At 37.7% G+C, this 20,589-nt stretch overlaps 1 protein-coding gene across 6 annotated transcripts in view; it reads left to right on the plus strand.

The window, feature by feature from the left end:
- The first annotated feature begins 3,700 nt into the window (after nt 1–3,700).
- The window catches only part of ZNF638 (zinc finger protein 638), an 82,408-nt gene continuing 65,519 nt past the window's right edge, over nt 3,701–20,589 (plus strand). For 3 of the 6 annotated variants that reach the window (XM_013051149.2, XM_013051147.2, XM_013051148.2), the window contains exons 1-2: nt 3,702–3,837; nt 18,080–19,589. In XM_013051149.2, the coding sequence (XP_012906603.1) occupies nt 18,282–19,589 (1,308 nt within the window). In that variant the 5' untranslated portion in view covers nt 3,702–3,837; nt 18,080–18,281. Of the gene's footprint in view, nt 3,838–18,079; nt 19,590–20,589 lie in introns of all 6 variants that reach the window. The other 3 variants (XM_045079003.1, XM_045079002.1, XM_045079001.1) reach the window with 2 other exon arrangements.

The raw sequence follows: 20,589 nt of genomic DNA on the forward strand, positions 1-20,589 counted from the left end.
ATGTAAGTAATCTCTATCTCCAGTGCAGGTCTTGGACTCATGACCTCGAGATCAAGAGTCCCACACTCTTCCAACTGAGCCAGCCAGGCCCCCCAAGAATAAATTTTAGATTTAGTATGTCTAACTGTAAAAAATAAAATTATGAAATTGTAAACAAAATTTTAACAAGTTTAGGAGAATTTTTATATAATTCCTAGGTATGTATGCTTCTTGGGGGTGGTGTGAGACTTCTTAGACAAAAAGAACACTCAGAAGTCATAAGGGAAAAGACTGACAAATTTGATTACATTTAAAATTTATAATGGCAAAAGACACTCAGAAAATATGAGTGGGGAGAAGCCAATTATGACATATTTGACAAGGATTAATATTCCTTATATACGGGGCGCCTGGGTGGCTCAGTGGGTTAGAGCCTCTGCCTTCGGCTCAGGTCATGATCCCGGGGTCCTGGGATCGAGCCCCGCATCGGGCTCTCTGCTCGGTGGGGAGCCTGCTTCCTCCTCTCTCTCTCTCTGCCTGCCTCTCTGACTACTTGTGATCTCTCTGTCAAATAAATAAAAATTAAAAAAAAATTCCTTATATACTAAGAATTATCTTCTAATAAGAAAAAGACCATCTGCTTATTAGAAATATAAGCAAAAAATATTAAAAAGATTTTTTTCACAGAGGAAATGTACATGGCCAGTAGATATGAAAGGAGACTGAATAACTTCATACACACATGCACACACACACATTTTTTTACCCATCAGGGTCGTTCTTTTTTTTTTTTTATAAAAAATACACTGATTTTCCTACTGTGTACCAAGTATTATTCTAGATATTGGAATATTGGAGATAAAGCAGTGAAGAGAAGAGGCAAAATCCCTAACATCATGGAGCTTATGTTCTAGTGGAGAGAGACAGATAACAAACAATAAGAAATAAATTATATGGTATGTTAGAAGGTGATAAGTGCTGTAGAAATAAATAAAACTATTTAAGGGGACAACATTTTAAAAAAAGGAATTTATGAAGTTAGTTTGCCCAACTCTAGGAAAATGAATTTGAAAACCCAAATGAGTGATGTCTGGGTGCCATGGTCAGTGGAGCATCTGACTCTTGGTTTCAGCTCAGGTTGTGATCTTGGGGTCATGATCTCAGGGTCGTGGACTGGGCTCCATGCTCAGTGTGGAGTCTGTTTGGGACTCTCTTTGCCTCTCCTGCTGTTCCTTCTCCCCATGCTCACTCTCTCTTTCTTTCTCTCTCTCTCAAATAAATAAATAAAACCAGATGAAATAGATGTTTTTCGAGGAGAATTAAATTACAAAAATGATTGCAGGGAAGAGAGAGAAATTCTAATCAAATTATATACCATAAAACCATCTGGAGAAAGTTGTTCAAGAGCCACCCCATGAAAAAGCACCAGGTGAGATATTTCAAAGGTTAATTATACCAACCTAAATTTTAATTTTTTATTTAATTTTTTTAATTAAAAAAAAGATTTTATGTATTTTTTTTTCAGAGAAAGAGAGACACTGAGAGAAGGAGAAGAACACAAGGAGTGGGGAGGGGTAGAGGGAGAAACAGACTCCCAAAGAGCAGGGAGCCCAATGTGGGACTCAATCCAGGACCCTGGGATCATGATCTGAGCTAAAAGTAGACATTTAACCGACTGAGCCTCCCAGGCACCCAGTCTTTCTTTCTCTTTCTTTCTTTCTTTCTTTCTTTCTTTTATTCTTTCTTTCATTCATTAAGTAAACTCTGTCTCTAATGTGGGGCTCAAACTCAAAACCTTGAGATCAAGAGTCACTTGCTCTACTGATGGAGCCAGCCAGGTGTCCCTAATTATACCAAGTTTTATTATTTTTTAAAGATTTTATTTATTTATTTGACACAGAGAGATCACAAGTAGGCAGAGAGGCAGTCAGAGAGAGAGAGAGGAGGACATGTTCCATGATACTTAAGTCATTTCAGAGTTTAGAGAAATAAGTGAGGTTGTGGAGAAATGATCATTTTCCTATGCATCTGGTGGAAGTGGGACTTCGGATAAACTTTTCAAAAAGCATTCTGACAATATCTAATAGAATTAAATCCAACTACACATATATAACACATATATATATATATCTTTAATGTAGATGTCTAACTCTGGGGATTCTAGCCTTTAGAAATAAAAATATCAGTTGGTAAGACTGTTTATGTATCACCAATGTTTAAAGTGTCAGAAAGACTAAAAAAACTTCAGTGTCAACAGGTTGAATAATTGATGATGGAGCCATGCTATGAATATTGCACAACTATTTAAGAAAGGGGATCTACTTGGAGAAATTCCAGTAATCAGAAAAGGAACTAGCAGGCTAATGTCAAGTTTTTGGCAAAAAAGAAAAAGAACATTTCCCATTGCATGCAAATAACACATTTGTGTATGTTAGTATGAATATATAGAAATGTATGGAAGAAAACACTTGAAGCTTTAACATTGGTTATGTGGACTTGGCTTGTTGGCTTTCTCTTTGTTGTTTTTGGTTTGCTGCCTCTGCAGTATTTTTAATTTGAAATGAAAATCGGGTAAGATAGATTTTATGTATTTTCTTTTATATATATTCTCTATATATTCTATACTATTCTATATGTTCTATCTATATTCTATATTATTCTGTATATATTCTATATAGATATCTGTATCTATATATTATATGTATTCTCTTTTTCTATGTATTTTAACATGAATAAAAGAAATACATCTCTGTGAAAAAGAAAGAAAAGAAGAAAGAAAGAACAGAAAGAAAGAAAAGAAAGGAGAAAAGAAAAGAAAGTGAGGGTGCCTGGGTGGCTCAGAGGGTTAAGCCTCTGCAGTCAGTTCAGGTCATGGTCTCAGGATCCTGGGATCCAGCCCCACAGAGGGCTCTCTGTTCAGCAGGCAGCCGGCTCCCCTCCCCGCCCCCCAACCCTTCTCTCTCTGCCAACCTCTCTGCCTACCTCTCTGCCTACTTGTGATCTCTCTCTCTGTCAAATAAATAAATAAAATATTTATAGGAATAGGAAAGAAAGAATAATATACATCTGCTTGGTAACTGATACATGAGACTTAGGTGGTGTGATTTTTGTGGTATCCATAGGCGAGACTTGGGAATTTTGCCAGATTTTTGCCCAATGATTGAGCCTTTATGTTGGTGTAGTAGAGTAACCTTGAGTTATTCAAGTTCTTTCAAACCAAATGAAGGTTATGAATATCTATCACAAAGGGAGGTATTTTGATTGTGAAATGACACATGGAAAGATTTTTAGAGTGTTAAGCTTTTAGGTTAATAAGCTTCAACAGCCTTCTAATTTTCTGACATTTTCAGTGGCCGTGATATACATCAACATCACCGCTATAGAATGGCAAAAATAGATATAAGGCGAGAGCTTAAAGGCAGGCAAACTCCTAACCATACAAAGTATTATGATATCCAGTGCAAGATATTACTAAAGGCAAAAATGTTCAGGGAAGACATCGCGGAGGCGAGAAAACACGGGTCTTATAGTTTGCGCATCATATGGATAGGACAGGTAGAGAGCAGGTAGAGGAATTGACAACGGGTGCCTAAGGACACGCTGGGCTCCGGGAACGCTACGCCCAAGAGCGCCCCCTTTCGGAAACAAGCTACTCAGGCTCCGTTCTCGTGCCTCCTGGCGAGCGCGGTGCCAGCGGTACGCAGGCGCCGGGAGCAGATGAGGGCTCGCAAAGGCTCGATAGGCGCGCATGCGTGCAGTTCTCTGGAGGCGGTAGCTTCTTCGGCGTCGAGACTGGAGGCTGAGTGCTAAACTGTGTGGGGCACAAATGGGATCCGGCTGTTAGTCGGGTAGGCATAGGTAGGACTGCTGCCTTGTGGGGTGTAGGGGGCTGGAAGGCGGGAGCCCATGGCGTGGGGTCCTGAGCCTTTCCCGTGCGGTCCGGGCCGACTATTGTATCTGTGTCGCAGCGGCTGCGCACAAAATGGCGGCGGGCAGGCGGCGGGGGCGGGAGGAGGTTGGGGGACCCCCGGGATGGGAAGGGAAGCTTGGCTGCTCCGCTACCGCGTCGGTTCACTTCGCTGCTCTGGAGGGCCGGGTCGGGTAACTGCGCTGGGACCTTGCTTCAGGAAGAGCCACCCGACGGCGGGTGCACTGGGCGGAGGAATGAGGACAGCCCTTTGGCAACGCCGTGGCGGCCCCTTCCCCATCGGCGCAGGGCCTGCCGAGGCCGCGCCAGGCCTGACAGCCAGAGGAAGCGGTGGTGCGGGAGCATGGAGGAGGGAGTAACCATTCCTGTCGGGCCAGGAAGAGAGGCGGCGGAGCTGGAGCTAAACCCTCTGGCGAGCGGCGTTGTGCAAGAAGCGTGCGGAGAAGAGCATGTTTGTGTTTGGGGCTGGGGGAGAGGGAGTTGGGGTGAAGGGGGGAATATTAGATCCAGCGGCTTTTGCTGTCGCTGTCTCTTGTGCCTGCCTTTTGCAGCCTTGAAAGCAAAGAAAATGTCACCTCTGTGCGGGATACGGAGGGCTCACAAACGATTCTGATACTTACAAATTTCTCCAAGGAATCGGAATACCGATCGTTAATGGTTTGTGTGTGATTCCTAGGCTGCGCCCCGTTCTGTTAAAGCTGGGGGGAGAGTGTATAACGCACAGTTCAGCCCTTGAGGACGTTTGAAACGGATCTTTTGTTGTTTGAGATAATTGCGAATGAGGGAGACTTAACGTTAGTACAAAATCTTTAATTGAACTAGACAATGACGGCTGCCTCTAGCTAATTTTTCTCAAGATTTACTCTAAGGAGAAAATTGGGGGGGGGTGTGGAACCCTATTTTAATCTGATGGCTTTTTGAAGAAAAACTTGTTAACAGGATCCGGCAACTGAAGTTGATTCAATTTTTTTTTTTTTTTTTCTAACCGGCTTTGGAATTGTGCACAAAAAAATTTCTTCGTCGTTTCCCGTCCCCCCACCCCCCATTTGTTTTAAAGGGTTGATTTATTTATTGGGGATATTTGCTGATTCAGATTTGCAATTAGTATTGCTAAATCAGAAAAATTAGTTTCCAAAAAATGATTAATGAGTTTATATGGAAAAATAAGTGCATAATTTACATTATTTCAACATAGCTTTAATTTTATTAGGCATTCTAGACTTAGCTGATGTTGCATTTTTTTTTTTTTAATTTGACAACGTTTCATATACGGCTCTTATGCATATTTTGTAATATGCACTTTTAAAAAATTGTGTGGAATCCATCCTGTTAATACAGTAAAATATGCTGGGCCATTCCCTGCTTCATTGTTGCTATCTGCTAAGGGGAAAGAAAAAACGGAAGACGTCACAAAATCTCATTAGTTTCTATTAACTAGTTTTCAGAATGTATTTATTCATGTCACATATTTTTTACCCTGAATATTGGTTATATTTTAGTATTATAATCTTTTTGTCTTGGAGAGTGTATATAGCAGATACTCTTGTTTAAAAAAATGCTTATTAAAAATCAGAGATCACTTTGTACTTCATGGTTGTCATAAAGATTTTCTCTCCGGTGCTCTTAAGGTGATCTCTGGAAATTTTTATGTAGTGAAAGAAAATGCGAGACAAATAGTTTAGTGAAATGAGAATAGGCTTTGGAATCAGGAGATCTGGATTCAGATGTCTGTTGTTTTCCCTTACTGAATGTCTAAGGTTTTGGGTAAGTTACTTTATTCTTTCTAAACTTTTGTTTCCTTACCTGTAAATTGGTGATAATACTACTTCCTGCTTGGGATTGTTGTGAGACTTGAAAGAGACAATGAATAGAAAGCCCGTATACTTTGGCATATACTAGGTGCTTAATAAATATTAGCTGATATTTTTATTACAAGTGTTTAAGTTTCAGGCAGCATCTTTTGATAAAAGATTGTTTCTTGTGGATATTCCCTTTTAGTTAAAAAGAGGCTTAAAGGAATTCAGATTAAATTGATAGAATTTGGCAGTTGAAAAATCATCTAATATTTCATTAAAATTTTGGTTTATCTGTACATTTTGTATGTACCTCTCTTGTAGCACTTACCAAATATATTGTAACCATTTATTTATATGATTGTTACATTCATCTTTGTATCTATCCCCAGGCTCCATGCTCCTGTGTTGAGTGAATGAACTCAGTTAGTAGTTATCAGAGCCTGGGTAAGAACCTATCTAGCCCTTGGAGTCCAAATTGTGCTCTTTCTAGCATGACTTAATGTGTACTGGTCATAAAGTTTGAATAAATCTGTCCAAATTCCTCATAAAATGCTTTATATACTAAGAATCAGTGCTTCCAGTATGGGTACCCAGTAACATTGTTTGGGCTGTTTTGCAAGGAAAGAGGAGCTACTGAATGTTGGCATGTGGTGGTTTAGATTGACAGGTTTTGAAAGTAATTTTATTTGTGGCTAAAGCCAATAAGGCCCTCTTTATATTCAACATTACTTGCTCCTTAATTACTTTAACTTTATATAGTTATAATAGTTTGAAATTTGTGGCTGAGAATGAAAATGAAAACAGCTATTTGGAAGATAACAATGGAAAGGAGGAAGATGAGGTGTAGAAATAAAACATAGCTATTATAATGGTCAGCAAGGGTCAAAGGAAGGGTTTTTTTTTTTTTAAAGATTTTATTTATCTGACAGATCACAAGTAGGCAGAGAGGCAGGCAGAGAGAGAGAGAGAAGCAGTGTCCCCACTGAGCAGAGAGCCTGACGTGGGGCTTGATCCTAAGACCCTGAGATCATGACCTCGTGGGAAGGCAGAAGCTTAACCCACTGAGCCACCCAGAGGCCCCAAGAGCAAGGGTTTTGTCCTGAGAAGAGTTTAGGGAGGACAGGAAGGTTTTAAGGTACACATATTTTGGTATTTTCTTTGTGGTTACCTTGGGCATTTATATATTTTGGGTTATTTTCAACTCTTGAATCCCTTGAATACCAAAATAATTCTTGTTCCAGTCTTAATTTCTTTTGAATGTCTTCATTTCTTTAGAAAAGTTTTTATTATGGAAAATTTTTAAAATATGCAAAAGCAGAGAGTATTATGTAATTGTTAACCCATGTAATTATTGCCCAGCTTCAGTAATTGCAAGCTAGTGGTCATGTCTCTACCTTCCACCCTATTATTTTTAATCAAATCCTATATCATTCAATTTATAGTTCAGAATTTTTCTCTACAATATTTAGTGAAAAACATGCTTATCACTGCTAAAATGATAATTCCTTAATGCCGGTATTCAAATTTCCCCAGTTATGTCTCATATACCACACTCACAGTGTGTATATACATGTGCTAATTTTATTTCTATCTCAGCTATCTTGACATTTTCAGAAATAACCCAAGTCTTAATAAAAGAAGCAGATACCTACCTACTTCTTAAGTAAAGCATTTTGTTTACTATCTTAACAGTTTCTGAGCAGCACCTGTTGTGAGTCAGGAAGTATAATTTAAAAAAAAAGATTTATTAATTTATTTTGGAGGGGCAGAGGTGGGGGAGAGAGAATCTCAGGCAGACTCTGCTGAGTGCAGAGCCTGAGGGAGGGCTCTAACTCAGGACACTAAGATCATGACCTGAGGCGAAATTAAGAGGCAGCCTAGAACTGGTTGCTTAACCAGCTGAGCCACCCAGGCCCCTAAAAGTATAATCACCATTCTGCAGTGGGTGTTGTTTTTATTCCCATTTTTCACATGATGAAACTGAGGCTTGGGTTAACCAGCTTGCTGAAGGTCACTTTTTTAGCACTCAGCAGGACCAGAATTAATACACTGAATCTAAGGTCTAACTTGTTAGAAAACACTATGCTACATTAGTGTTAAATTTTACTTATGGGAGTTAACCAATTTTGCATGAAGTAATTCACTGGCACCCCTCCTAGCAGGGTGGATATCATCAGATTAGTTGAAATGTCCCCAAAGATGAGATTGTTTTGAATTGCATAATGGGCTGACTAATAGTCAATAGGGAGTGAGCAGGATGTAGAAAAAGAAAAACAAAGATGTGTTTAGGGCTGATGCTCTTTTATTGTGTTGCATGTTTTCTGCCTGTTGCCATACTTGGAGTCTTTTTTTTTTTTTTTTGACTTCGTATATAAATAAGGGGTTAGTCTGGTGTTGGACTGAAGAGGTTGGGTCATGAACTTTCGAATTAATTAAATCTTTGGTAGGAATACCCTGTCTGTCCCTACGTCCCCTCTTCCATTTTTACACGCATAGACACATGTGATTTTTTTTCTTCCTGAACTGATTGAGAGTAATTGCATATTATTGTACTCCTTAACTTTAGTTTATTTCCTAAGGATGGAGTATTTTCCTTTGTTGTCAGAGTATAGTTAGCAACCTCAATAAATTTAACATTGATAAAATTCTTGACCATTTTCTGATTTTGTCAGTTGACTTAGTAGTGTTCTTTATAACACTTTATGGGTTTTTTGTTTTGTTTTGTTTTTCCAGTACAGAATCAGTCTAGGGTCAGATAACTGTATTTTTAATTGTTACATCCATTAGTCTTTTTTACTTTGGAACATTTCCTATAACCTTTCTTTGTTTTTCGTAAAGTTGACATTTTTGAAAAGTACAGCCTGCTTTCTTTTTTTCTGTGTTCTTTTTACTTTCTTTTTTTTTTGGTAATAGAACATTTCTCATTTTGGATTTATCTAATGTTTCCTCTTGATTAGATTCAGATTATGTGTCCCTGGCCAGAAAAATCACATAAGTGGTGCTGGGTCCCCATGGTATCAAATCTGGAGGTGCATGATGTCCATCTGTCTGCCATGAATGATAATACGTTTGATAACATATTTGGTCAAAATATTTGATTTCTTCCCTATCCCCCCAGAACTAATTGATTGGTGGAGAGACATTTTAATACTACGCAGATGTCCTACTTATTAAAATTTCCTCTAGATTTAACATGCACAGATATTTTTGTCTGAACCAATCTTTACTATTATGGTTACAAAATGATGATTTTTCAAGTCAGTACTCTACATTTGCAGTGTTTGATTGCTATGGAGTTACAGACTTTTGTTTTTTTCAGTGGTTTATAATTTATTGTCCAGTTTTTCTTTTTCTCATTTCATATATATATATCTTGTCTTGCACAGTGAAAGCCCTGGCTCCCCAGACTATCAAATATTTACTTATTTGCTTAATCCTATAACATATCTAAAGTAATTTAAGAATTGCTTCAGCTCTATCATTACCAAAAAATCTCCCCAAAACAAACTACTAAAAAAAGTAAGAATTTATTGTAGTTCTCCCCTTTTTCCTAACTCCTCTAAAACAGAGGATATATAAAGCAAATAGGGGGTTCGTAAGTTACATGCATGTTTTTTAAGTGGGTTATAGTATACATTTGAAAAATGATTAGTTTGCTTTCAATTTTAGATTTTTTACCTTCTTCCATCCTTGTTTTAATTTAAATAAGTGTTGGTTGTTAACATGCTTCTGAAAGTCAGACTGTATAATAAGATGTACTCCATGAAATATTCCCATTTTCTTTAAGTCCTTTCTGTCCAGTATCCCATATAGGTAATCAGCTTGTTTCTGTTATCCTACCTGTGTTTCTTTTTGTGACTGCAAGCAAATATATGTGTTTTCTTATTTTCTTTTTTTTATACAAAATATAACATATTGGGGTGCCTGGGTGACTCAGTCCATTAAGCGTCTGTCTTCAGCTCAGGTCATGATCCCTGGCTCAGTGGAGAGCCTGCTTTTCCCTCTACCTTTTCTGTTCCCCCTTCTTGTGCACACGAGCTCTCATGTCAAGTAAATAAAAGCTTCAAAAAAAAAAAAAAGGTACATGATATATATGCTTTTTTATGCTTTGTGAAGACTTAAAGGAATTTAGCATTTTAAGGCATTTGACCAGATAGTTTAGGTATGCTTAATCAAAGATTCTAGAAACTCATTTTAGGCAGAGACAGACATATTTTGGCCTGTACGCTTCATGAACGTGAACAGCCTAATTGCAAGGAAGGCAGGAATACAGTTATGCCTCAGAACGGTTGCATCTGGGTAGTGAATGACTTCCATACTGTATTTACTTCTTGGGCCTGCTGACCTCTGTTACATTGGCTTTATTTTGTTTCCGTGGTTGTGTTTTCTCACTGAGGCAGTAAAAATGCTATTGGTAGCATATGAGTTTTATCAACATCCACCACTTTTCTCATTTCTAGTTTTAAAAACAGTCCCAGGAGAGATTTCTTTATTCCATCTTGGATTAGACAGTTCTCTTTGATTAATGCATTACATTTCTTGAGGGTAGCAAGGTAACCAGGCCCACCAAAGCACTTCTCAGGGAGGCATCATTTACTACGAGTACAGAGTGGTTTCTCAAGATCCATTTATGTATGCAGTGCTTTTTAAAAAAGTACATATAATTATATTCATCCTGTTTATCAAAAAGTTGTTTTCCTGGGGCACCTGGGTGCCTCAGTCATTAAGCATCTGCCTTCCGCTCAGGTCATGATCCCAGGGTCCTGGGATGGAGCCCCAAATCAGCCTCCCTGCCCAGCAGGAAGCTCACTTCTCCCTTTCCCACTCTGCCTGCTTGTGCTGTCTCTCTCTGTCAAATAAATAAAATCTAAAAAAAATTGTTTTCCTGGAAATAGTTAACTATTAAATCATTGCTATATGGGATGGGTAATGCATGGTTCTCATGGTGATCTGTTCTTAGCATTGTGCGTTAGCAAGTTGAGCTTTTTTTTTTTTTTTTTTTTTTTTTTAAATATATGGAATCATGTTTATCAGCCTGCTCAGGTGACAGTGAAGTTTGTGGTGCCCTCCATGATATCAAATGATGTTTCTAATCGTCTGCTTATTTTTTCTTTCTGTTTCTTTTTTGACAGTTTCTTTGAGGTGTACCACATTTTGGCATTTTAAGTTTTAGTGATATTGTCCAGCCAAACTTGTGATACCATCAGAGTTATGACTTACCTTCTGTGAGACATGAAGGGACACAATTTGCGGTAGAAAACAGTTGGCTAATGAATCCATCTGTATAGTAGAAGAGATTAGCAGATTGAGTGACATTTAAACTGAGTAAAGCGTAGAAAGATAAGTACTCTCATTTATATTAACTGGCCAGTGTAATACCCGTATTCTTAGGTAGAAAAGTGGATTTATATGTTGGCAGTCACTCCAGCAAGATGTATATATCTGGAAAAGTCAGTGGTTGGTTTTCCTTTATGTTAAAGTTATAGAAAAAACGCTTCTGTATGTCATGAGGGTAATTTTTCTTTATTTTGGGGGGGTGGTAATGAACATTTATTACTTTTTTTTACAATGAGAAAAAGCAAAGCAATAAAATTTACATTTTATGTATCTAGAATATTGTATGGAAAAATACAGAGAGGAAGTATAGATTCTAGTTATGGTCTTGCAACTCAGTCCTGAGGCTTCAGTTAATCTGTAAAAACTGGGATTCCCTTGCTCACTGTGTGGTTGTGAGGTTCCAGGTAGATAATGAATATTAAAGTGCTTTGTAAAGTTCACCTTTGGGTTTTGATATAAATTTTTCATTATGGCTAATGGAGCCATTATGATCAGGCTGACTAATTTTTTTTTTTTAAAGATTTTATTTATTTATTTGACAGAGAGAAATCACAAGTAGGCAGAGAGAGATAGAGAGGAGGAAGCAGGCTCCCTGCTGAGCAGAGAGCCCGATGCGGGACTCGATCCCAGGACCCTGAGATCATGACCTGAGCCGAAGGCAGCGGCCTAACCACTGAGCCACCCAGGCGCCCAGGCTGACTAATTTTTGATGATACTTGTAGATTTTTAGATTTCTGGTTTCTTTAACAGTATCTTTAACAGTATCTTTAGCAGAAAATAAAGGACTATCTTTCTTCCAAAAGATTATGTTAGAATAACAGGCAGTGTTTGATTTTCCATGGTGGTGAACATCTCAGAAGGAATTTATGGGATCTAGTGTCAATATATTTTTAATCCATCAAGCCATTTCTGCATGCCTGCCTCGGAGGTCAGTTTCTATTAAGTGTTTCTAAAAGAATTTTTATGTTTGACATTTTATTGAATATTTGTTGTTTCAGAGTGGCATGTTTCGGTTTTTAAAGGGGCATAGAAAAGAGTTAACTGCTACTTATCACAATAATAGAGTTTTTTGAGGAGTTCATAATGTTTCGTGACCAGTAAATATCCTGGTTTTTAAAAGATACTTAATATAGGAAAATAAAATGTTAACTGAAAACTGTATTTCTAATTTCATACAGTAAAGTTTGGTGTATTTTCCTGCCCTTCTCATTCATGTGTGTATTCACATAAACCTGAAAGAAATTAAATCAAAATACTAGTTCATTCTAGGATCATGGTTTTAGTGGTAAGGATTTAATATACTACTTTTTATTTTCTATGAAAAGCATATGTTACTTATATGATAGGAATAAAATTTGTTTTTAAGTATTAATATTTAGTTATAGTTGTTTTCAAAGCGGTGTTAATATGAAAAACTCAGATCTTAACTCCGGTTTTTCAGAGTTAGTTTAGTGATTTCATAAATTACTGTAGGTGAACCATCCTTTTTGTGGCTAAAGCTCAGTTATCCAGAAAATGGCATATTCCCTAATAGTTATAGTTAATAAAGATTATATTTACTGTGTCAGGCATTTGTTCGGAGTTTTGGCTGTCACTTGTTACTTTGTAAAAATTCTGTGATATTACCAGAATTTACAAATAACTGTAACTGAATGCCACTGTTGGTGAAACCCTTTGGGTTTTTTGTAGTAGCAGATTTTGGAGAACAAGGATTCTCTTATATTTGCTATTTTTGGTTTAGATACCAGCTTGACTTTAGACATATGTGATGGTAGTACTATATCTATATAAGTAATACTATTATGTGGATATTTTATCTTTAATCAGCATTTTACGTTTTGTCCATATGCCAATTAAAAAAGAGGAAAACAATTTGGAGGGTTTTATGTACTAGTTATTATCCTTAGGGTATGTCCCACCAAGGATATTGAATATTCCTTTTTACAGGTGCAAAATATGGTGTAACATAGTTTATTTGACCAATCTCCAGTCTTTGCAAACCCTCTTAATTGGAGAGCTGTGAAAAGGGAAATATCCAAATTTCTAACTGTATTTTATCATTTTGGTTTCTCTGGTTCTTATGAGACACTAACTCCATCTTAAAAACTGGAGCATTAGCTTTATAAAGGAAGGGTTCTGTTCTGGCTTAATAGCCTTGCTACTTCCCCATGAAGATCAGCACTGTTAAAGTATTTGTTTAGTGGGTGAATAAGAGTTGGGTTTGAAGTTACTGTGACATATTTATGTTAAGACAGTTTCTCTAAGTTTTGAGGCATACCTAGAATTTTTTTAGGTATCCTGAAAGATCCGATAGTTGATTTTGAATTTTATTCTTCTGAATCTGTTGAGGTGATAAATTCCTATGCCTCATTTAGTGATTAGCATTTGCGTTGAGCATTTCCGAGGCATTTTTGGTAGGGCTGAAGTTTAAACAAAGGGGAGACAAGTTAAGCAACAAAGGAAAGGATGCTGATCGGTGGGGCTTGCCTGTCTTTACATTAGAGTTGAAGAAATGAAGCTTGAAAATTATATAACTGCAAAAGGAAAGTTTGTAATACTTTATAAATGGAACGCTTGAACTACAATTACCAGCTTCTTTTTAATCAAAATGTTTTGTTTGCAGTTAATGTGAATGATAGTTTTAAGAGAGACTAAACCATAACTTTCCTAAATGATTTTTTAATCATTTAGGAAATATGCTTACACTTGAAAAATAAAAAGACAATTATGCAAATGAAATATGGGTGTACTCCTTAAATTTCATTTACAGAAAACTCATAAAGTTACTTAATGTTTTTTTAGCCATGGAAGATCTGTTACTTGGCATATGCATTGTAGGCATACTTTTTTGTATATTTTAAAAATAGTCTCTGTCAGTTCTTACCAGTGTTGAGCATTGTGTTTCATGCTTCACACTTAACATTCATGTCACTGTAGTGAAAATTTCCACTGTAGTGGAAATAGAACTAGAGACAGCTGAGCATGTATAGTATAGTAATTTATCATATGTTAGTATAGTATAGTAACTTATACTATACTATAATTTTACTATACATGTATAGTAAAGTAATTTATCGTAATTCCTCTTTAGTGATGTTTGATGGACTACTTTGTCAGAAACTTTTCTACCAGGATTAAAAGTGATAGTGGTAGCACAAGAATGTGTTTGATGATTTTACATCAGTCAATCAGTGTCTGAAAATAGTAACTAAATGCAATCTAAAATGAAAATATACTTAGAATAGGTCTTAAATCCAGAAGGAGTCTTGGGATAAAAGTTAGAAGTGTTGGCTTAAAGTTCAGAAGGATTAAACTTGTTCTTAGAAGGGAGGTTAAAGAGAGCTATTGAAAGAGTGATGTTTGCTTATAATGATAGATTTTCCAGGATACACATATCTGGAGAGAAACTTTCTTACCTGTAGCCAACAGTAGGTCCTGGAATCAGAATGCTTCATATATAACTATGACTAAGCCCCTAACTTGTCTTACCAAGAGAGAAGGGAAGACAGCCTCTTTGGGAGAGCCAGGACTGCTTTGTCCTCATTAGATTTCACATTGGGACTCAACCATGTAAGTCACTCACTACATGTCAGATGAGATAGGACATCTAGTGTGTGTGCACACGTGTGTGTTTTAAGGCTAAAAATGCAAACAACCCAGATCTCTGCTTACTGAGAGTTGAAATTTCAATTAGGGAAAGGCCTTTTAATTCTCTTCATTTATATTCCAAACTGTTCTATGAATCTTGAATCTTTCAGGACTGATATTCATGACTACAACACTGATATAGATAATGGCAGTGGAAATAATTCTGCCCTTATTAGTAAGTAGCTTTCTCCCCAAGGGCAGACCTCCACTTTTCCCACTCTTTTAATCCCTTCCCGAGGACCGAGGACTGTCCCCCTCTCCCCAACTCCCCACCTTATGCTATAGCAACTAAAAGCTTAAGGGGGGTAGAGAAAGGAGGGGCTCAGGACCCTGGTTACATACTGTAAGTCACAAGTTACTGTTATAATTGTTCCTTGCTGTGCTTTACCAGTTACTAAATATTTGAAATATCACCTCTGAGTATAAGCATGAAGAAGACTCAAGTTTAGGAAGCACAGAATGAATTTTTTTTTTTAAAGATTTTATTTATTTATTTGACAGAGAGAGATCACAAGTAGGCAGAGAGAGAGAGGAGGAAGCAGGCTCCCTGCTGAGCAGAGAGCCCGATGCGGGACTTGATCCCAGGACCCCGAGATCATGACCTGAGCCGAAGGCAGTGGCTTAACCCACTGAGCCACCCAGGCGCCCCCAAAATGAAGTTTTTAAATAAACAACAGCATCATACAGCCTTTAATGTACAGTAAGCATCATGTCTCTCTAGGAAGAGTAGCTAGTGCATGCATTTCAGACTTTCTTGACCAGGGAATTTGTTTGTGGAAGACCTACAGTCTTAACAGGATATTTCTGCAGAATACAGTTTGTGAAGGGCTGCTCTCTTACAGTCTATAAACATATATCATAGACCCATTAGGAAATATGTAGGTAAGTTTTTTCCTTTAAAGAACTTAGGACTTACATACCTCTAAATGATACCTTGTTCACAATTCCATGTGGTAGGTAGATGACTGAAATCTGTTCTTTTTGATTTCCTTATGGGGGACAAACAGTACTTGGCAGAGTTTGTGTTCCTGATGTTGTGGGAAGAGTCCTCACCAGTTAAGGAAAACGGTGCTGAAACATTTTGAGTAACTAGATGACAAACTGTTTATGTAAGACAGAGTTTTCTTGGAAATAATTCTATTTTATGGAAAACAGGCACAGTTTCGTATGGCTGTTGTCTAAAAAGACCTGGAGTTTGTTATAAATGAACATTATTGACACAATTCGGATATCATTTCATTGTTTGCTAAACTTGTGTCTGCTGCTTGTATCTGTTGAATTAGAAGCTTGTGTAATTTTTGTTGTTGTGTTTCATTCCGATTTGAAAATTAATTATGTATGTTAATGACTGGATGTGATCAAACAGGTTAACAAATATTTGAGGGTATTTTTTTCTTTTTAAGATTTTATTTATTTATTTAGCAGAGATCACAAGGAGGCAGAGTCAGGCAGAGAGTCAGGCAGAGAGAGAGGAGGAAGCGGGCTTCCTGCAGAGCAGAGAGCCCGATGTGGGGCTTGATCCCCGAACCCTGGGACCATGATCCGAGCCGAAGGCAGAGGCTTCAACCCACTGAGCCACCCAGGTGCCCCTATTTGAGGGTATTTTAAGTAGGAGTAGAGTTTATGCTTGGAAGGTAAGACAGCAATAAACATATGCTTTTAATTGACAGTGGATAGTTTAAAAAAAAGATCACACATATGAACACAAAATGTATGAATCCCAAATAGAACAAGCAACAAATAAGAAAGTTTGGACCTTTGTGGTCAGAAAGGTTTAATGGGGGCTTACCATTGAGTAAAATCAAGTAAGTCATGATGGTCCAGGGCATAGTTATTTTGTTTGTTTTGATTGGAACAGATGATTAGAAGGGAGTGTGTTAACCAGATAAAGCCCATTTCTCAGCCAAATTAACATTTCACTACCATTATAAATTTAAAAAGGATGTAGTGGAGTTATGGGTGAAGTTGTAGCTTGAACCAGAAAGCGATGATCATCAAATATGATCTGTAGTGTGGATTTTCACAGTAAGTGTAGATGTCTCAAGACCTCGTGTTTCCCACCTTGCATTTCTGTCAGGTATAAAAGTAGGTAAACAGGCATAGTCTTTTTTTTTTTTAAACTGGGAGAGGAAGTCCAGGTCGGTGGTCGCTGACCTTGGTCCTGAATGATAGCTAAATCACTGTTTTCCTGAGACTCAGGTTAGAATGAGTTGTGTTGTGCTCTCATGGCTGGACAGCAACCAGTTTAATACAGTGTCTGGAACTGCAGAATATTCTTGCTCACATCTATTAGTGGTTAAGAGCATGTGTTATGGGGTTAAATTACCTTGAGTGCAAATCTTGGCCCAGTCATTTATTATCTGTGCAAGTTACTTCATTTCTGTGCCTTAGTGTCCTTGTCTGTAAAACTTAATATTTGAAGGGGTTGTTGTGAGAATTAAATTAATCAATCCATACAAAGTGCTTAGAACAGTCACTGGCACATGAATAGTATAAACTTAGTCTTTGTTATTATCTATACATATTTGCCTATACACTGGAGGGAATCCAAGAGAAAGGTGACTGGTGGTTGTGCTGCTTATTATGTCGTCTGTTATAATCAGTCTATGCTCCTGTGCATTCTTTTGTCAGACTCTAGTCAAGTTTTCTTCTTAAAAGAAACATTGTTTAATAATGGAAACTTAAGGGCGTCTGGGTGGCTCAGTGGGTTAAGCTGCTGCCTTCGGCTCAGGTCATGATCTCGGGGTCCCGGGATCGAGTCCCACGTCGGGCTCTCTGCTCAGCAGGGAGCCTGCTTCCTCTTCTCTCTCTCTCTCTGCCTCTCTGCCTACTTGTGATCTCTGTCTGTCAAATAAATAAATAAAATCTTAAAAAAAATAATGGAAACTTAAGCATAGTCTAATTACTATATGGAATTTGTGAGATACGATTTCAAGGAACACTGTGTCTTGGAGAAATGGGTCTTGTAAAATTTTAGGCTTACAGTTTTTGTTTTAATGGTTCGTACCTAACGTACATATTAAGAATAATACATTCTAAATATTTTAATGACTTCCTCTTTTTTTCCAGTAACAAAGCATGAAATAAATCCCCAGTGTTTTTCAAGATTATGTAAAAGGATTTGTAATTACCGCTCAGCACCTAGGACAGCACCCAGTGCAACACTTTGTACATGAACTCTGGCTTGAGGTTTGGGGTGTGTGCTCTGGATTCGGGAAAGAAAAGAAGAGAACATTTTGGGAAAGTTAACAATTCTCGTAAACACCCTAAAAGTATATGAATGGAGGATGGTTTCATGGCTTTATTTCAAAATGCTTTACACTGGCTGTAGAACCCACTTCATGACGTAGTTTGAGTTAAAATGATCTAATATTTGTGTTTTAACTTTCAGCTTTGTGTTATTCTTGGAAAATTTCGCACCACTTGTGAATTCCTTGAACCTGGGCATTGCAAACCCACTTCTGTTGGGCCCATCTCCTTTACACTTTGCTCAGATTAAGACTCAGTTGGCTCTTCAGCAGCTGAATGCCGTTGCCTCACATAGTTCAACACCACCTTATACATTATTAAATCAGGCTTTCTTGAAAATAGCCATGTCGAGACCCAGGTTTAATCCTCGAGGAAACTTTCCACTTCAGAGGCCGCGAGCACCTAACCCTTCTGGGATGAGGCCTCCAGGACCATTTATGAGACCTGGATCCATGGGTCTTCCAAGATTTTACCCAGCAGGGAGAGCCCGTGGAATTCCGCACAGATTTGCTGGCCATGAATCTTATCAGAACATGGGACCACAGAGAATGAATGTTCAGGTAACTCAACACCGAACTGATCCAAGATTGACCAAAGAAAAATTGGATTTTCATGAAGTTCAACAAAAGAAGGGGAAGCCTCATGGTAGCCGGTGGGATGATGAGCCTCATATATCTGCATCAGTGGGAGTGAAACAGAGTCTAACACAGGTTACAGAGCAGAGTCCTCAAGTGCAGAGCCGCTATACAAAAGAGAGTGCCTCAAGTATCTTAGCAAGTTTTGGATTATCTAATGAAGATTTAGAAGAACTCAGTCGCTATCCTGATGAACAGCTAACCCCTGAAAATATGCCATTAATTTTGAGGGATATAAGAATGCGAAAGATGGGGCGTCGATTACCCAATTTGCCTTCTCACAGCAGAAATAAAGAAACGCTTGGTAATGAGGCAGTGTCAAGTAATGTGATTGATTATGGGCATGCAAGCAAATATGGCTACACAGAAGATCCACTTGAAGTACGTATTTATGATCCTGAAATTCCAACAGATGAGGTCAAGAATGAATTTCGGTCACAGCAGAGCATTTCTGCTTCTGTTCCCACTCCAAATGTGATATGTAATTCTATGTTTCCTGTTGAAGATGTGTTTCGACAGATGGACTTCCCCGGTGAGTCCTCTAATAATCAGTCCTTTTTCCCAGTTGAGAGTGGAACTAAGATGTCAGGCTTACACATTTCAGGACAGTCAGTCCTTGAACCAGTAAAATCCGTCAGTCAATCCATTAGCCAAACAGTTAACCAGACAATGAATCAGTCTCTTATTCCTCCACCTATGAACCAGCAACCTTTTTCATCAGAATTAATTTCAGCTGTAAGCCAGCAAGAGCGGATCCCACATGAACCAGTGATTAATTCATCTAGTGTACATGGATCAGGAGGAAGCAAAAAGAATTACCGGTCAGAGGCTGACATTCCGATTCAGTCGCCCTTTGGGATTGTGAAAGCATCATGGTTACCAAAGTTTTCACATGCTGATGCCCAGAAGATGAAGAGACTTCCAACTCCCTCTATGATGAATGATTATTATGCAGCGTCTCCAAGAATATTTCCACATTTGTGTTCTCTGTGTAACGTAGAATGTAGTCATTTGAAGGTGAGTGTTTTTAAAGATCACTGTATAATGATACTCAGCGCCCAAATTTCCTCTAAATTTTTATATTGTGCTGGTCTTAACTAGGCATTGAGGACATGGCAGAAATTATTTGTGATTGCAACTTCCCTGCTTAGTTGTAATCTAAATGGTCCTGGCCTAAATACTGGATTGAGTGTTAGGCTTTCTGTATTCTTGTGACTGGGCACATGACCTAGTTTGTCCATGTACTTTGAACTTTTGGATTAGTTCTCTCAGAAAATTCATGCAACATAAAATTTATATAACATAAACCATGGACTTATAAAACAACATCTCATGAGTCAACTTTAAATAGAATCTGTTACTATAAAAATATAAAAAGTTGGAATAAAATATTTGTACTGCACACTTTCAAGAGACAGTGTATTGCAGCCTTGCATGTATCTACCTGTGTTGGGCTAAAAGACAGTTAATGTTAATTTTAATATTTTCTGATTCTAGCTAGACTAGGATTTTTAGTGTTTCATGAGAAGAAGCTTCCTAAACTTAATCCATAGCAAAATTGAGTCAAGAACAATTATTTTGGGGTTAGCTGTCAACTCAGAATAGTGTAAAATGGTAAACTTTAGAGAGAAAAATCTTAAAATAATAAAAAAGGCCTTAGGTACCTCTATCGTCAGTATAATTAGAAGAAAGTATTTTATAGAAGTGCTGAAGAGTAATGTAGAATATACTTTTTTGATAGTACAGTTGACTCTTGAACAGCTTGGGGCTTGGGGGTGCCAACTCCTGCACCGTTGAAAGTCCAAGTTGACTCCTTAAAAACTACTAATAGCCTGTTGACTAGAAGCCTTACTGACAGCATAGATAGTTGGTTAATACGTTTTGTATGTTAATAGTATTGTATACTGTATTCTTATGATAAAAGTAAGCTAGCGAAAAGAAAATAGTAAGAAGATGGTGAGAAAATACATTTATGTATACTGTAAAAATCTGTGTGTAAGTGGACCCGTGCACTTCA

Source organism: Mustela putorius, unplaced genomic scaffold (genome assembly GCF_011764305.1).
Source record: "Mustela putorius furo isolate JIRA1106 unplaced genomic scaffold, ASM1176430v1.1 tig00000281_pilon_pilon_pilon, whole genome shotgun sequence".
Taxonomy (NCBI): domain Eukaryota; kingdom Metazoa; phylum Chordata; class Mammalia; order Carnivora; family Mustelidae; genus Mustela; species Mustela putorius.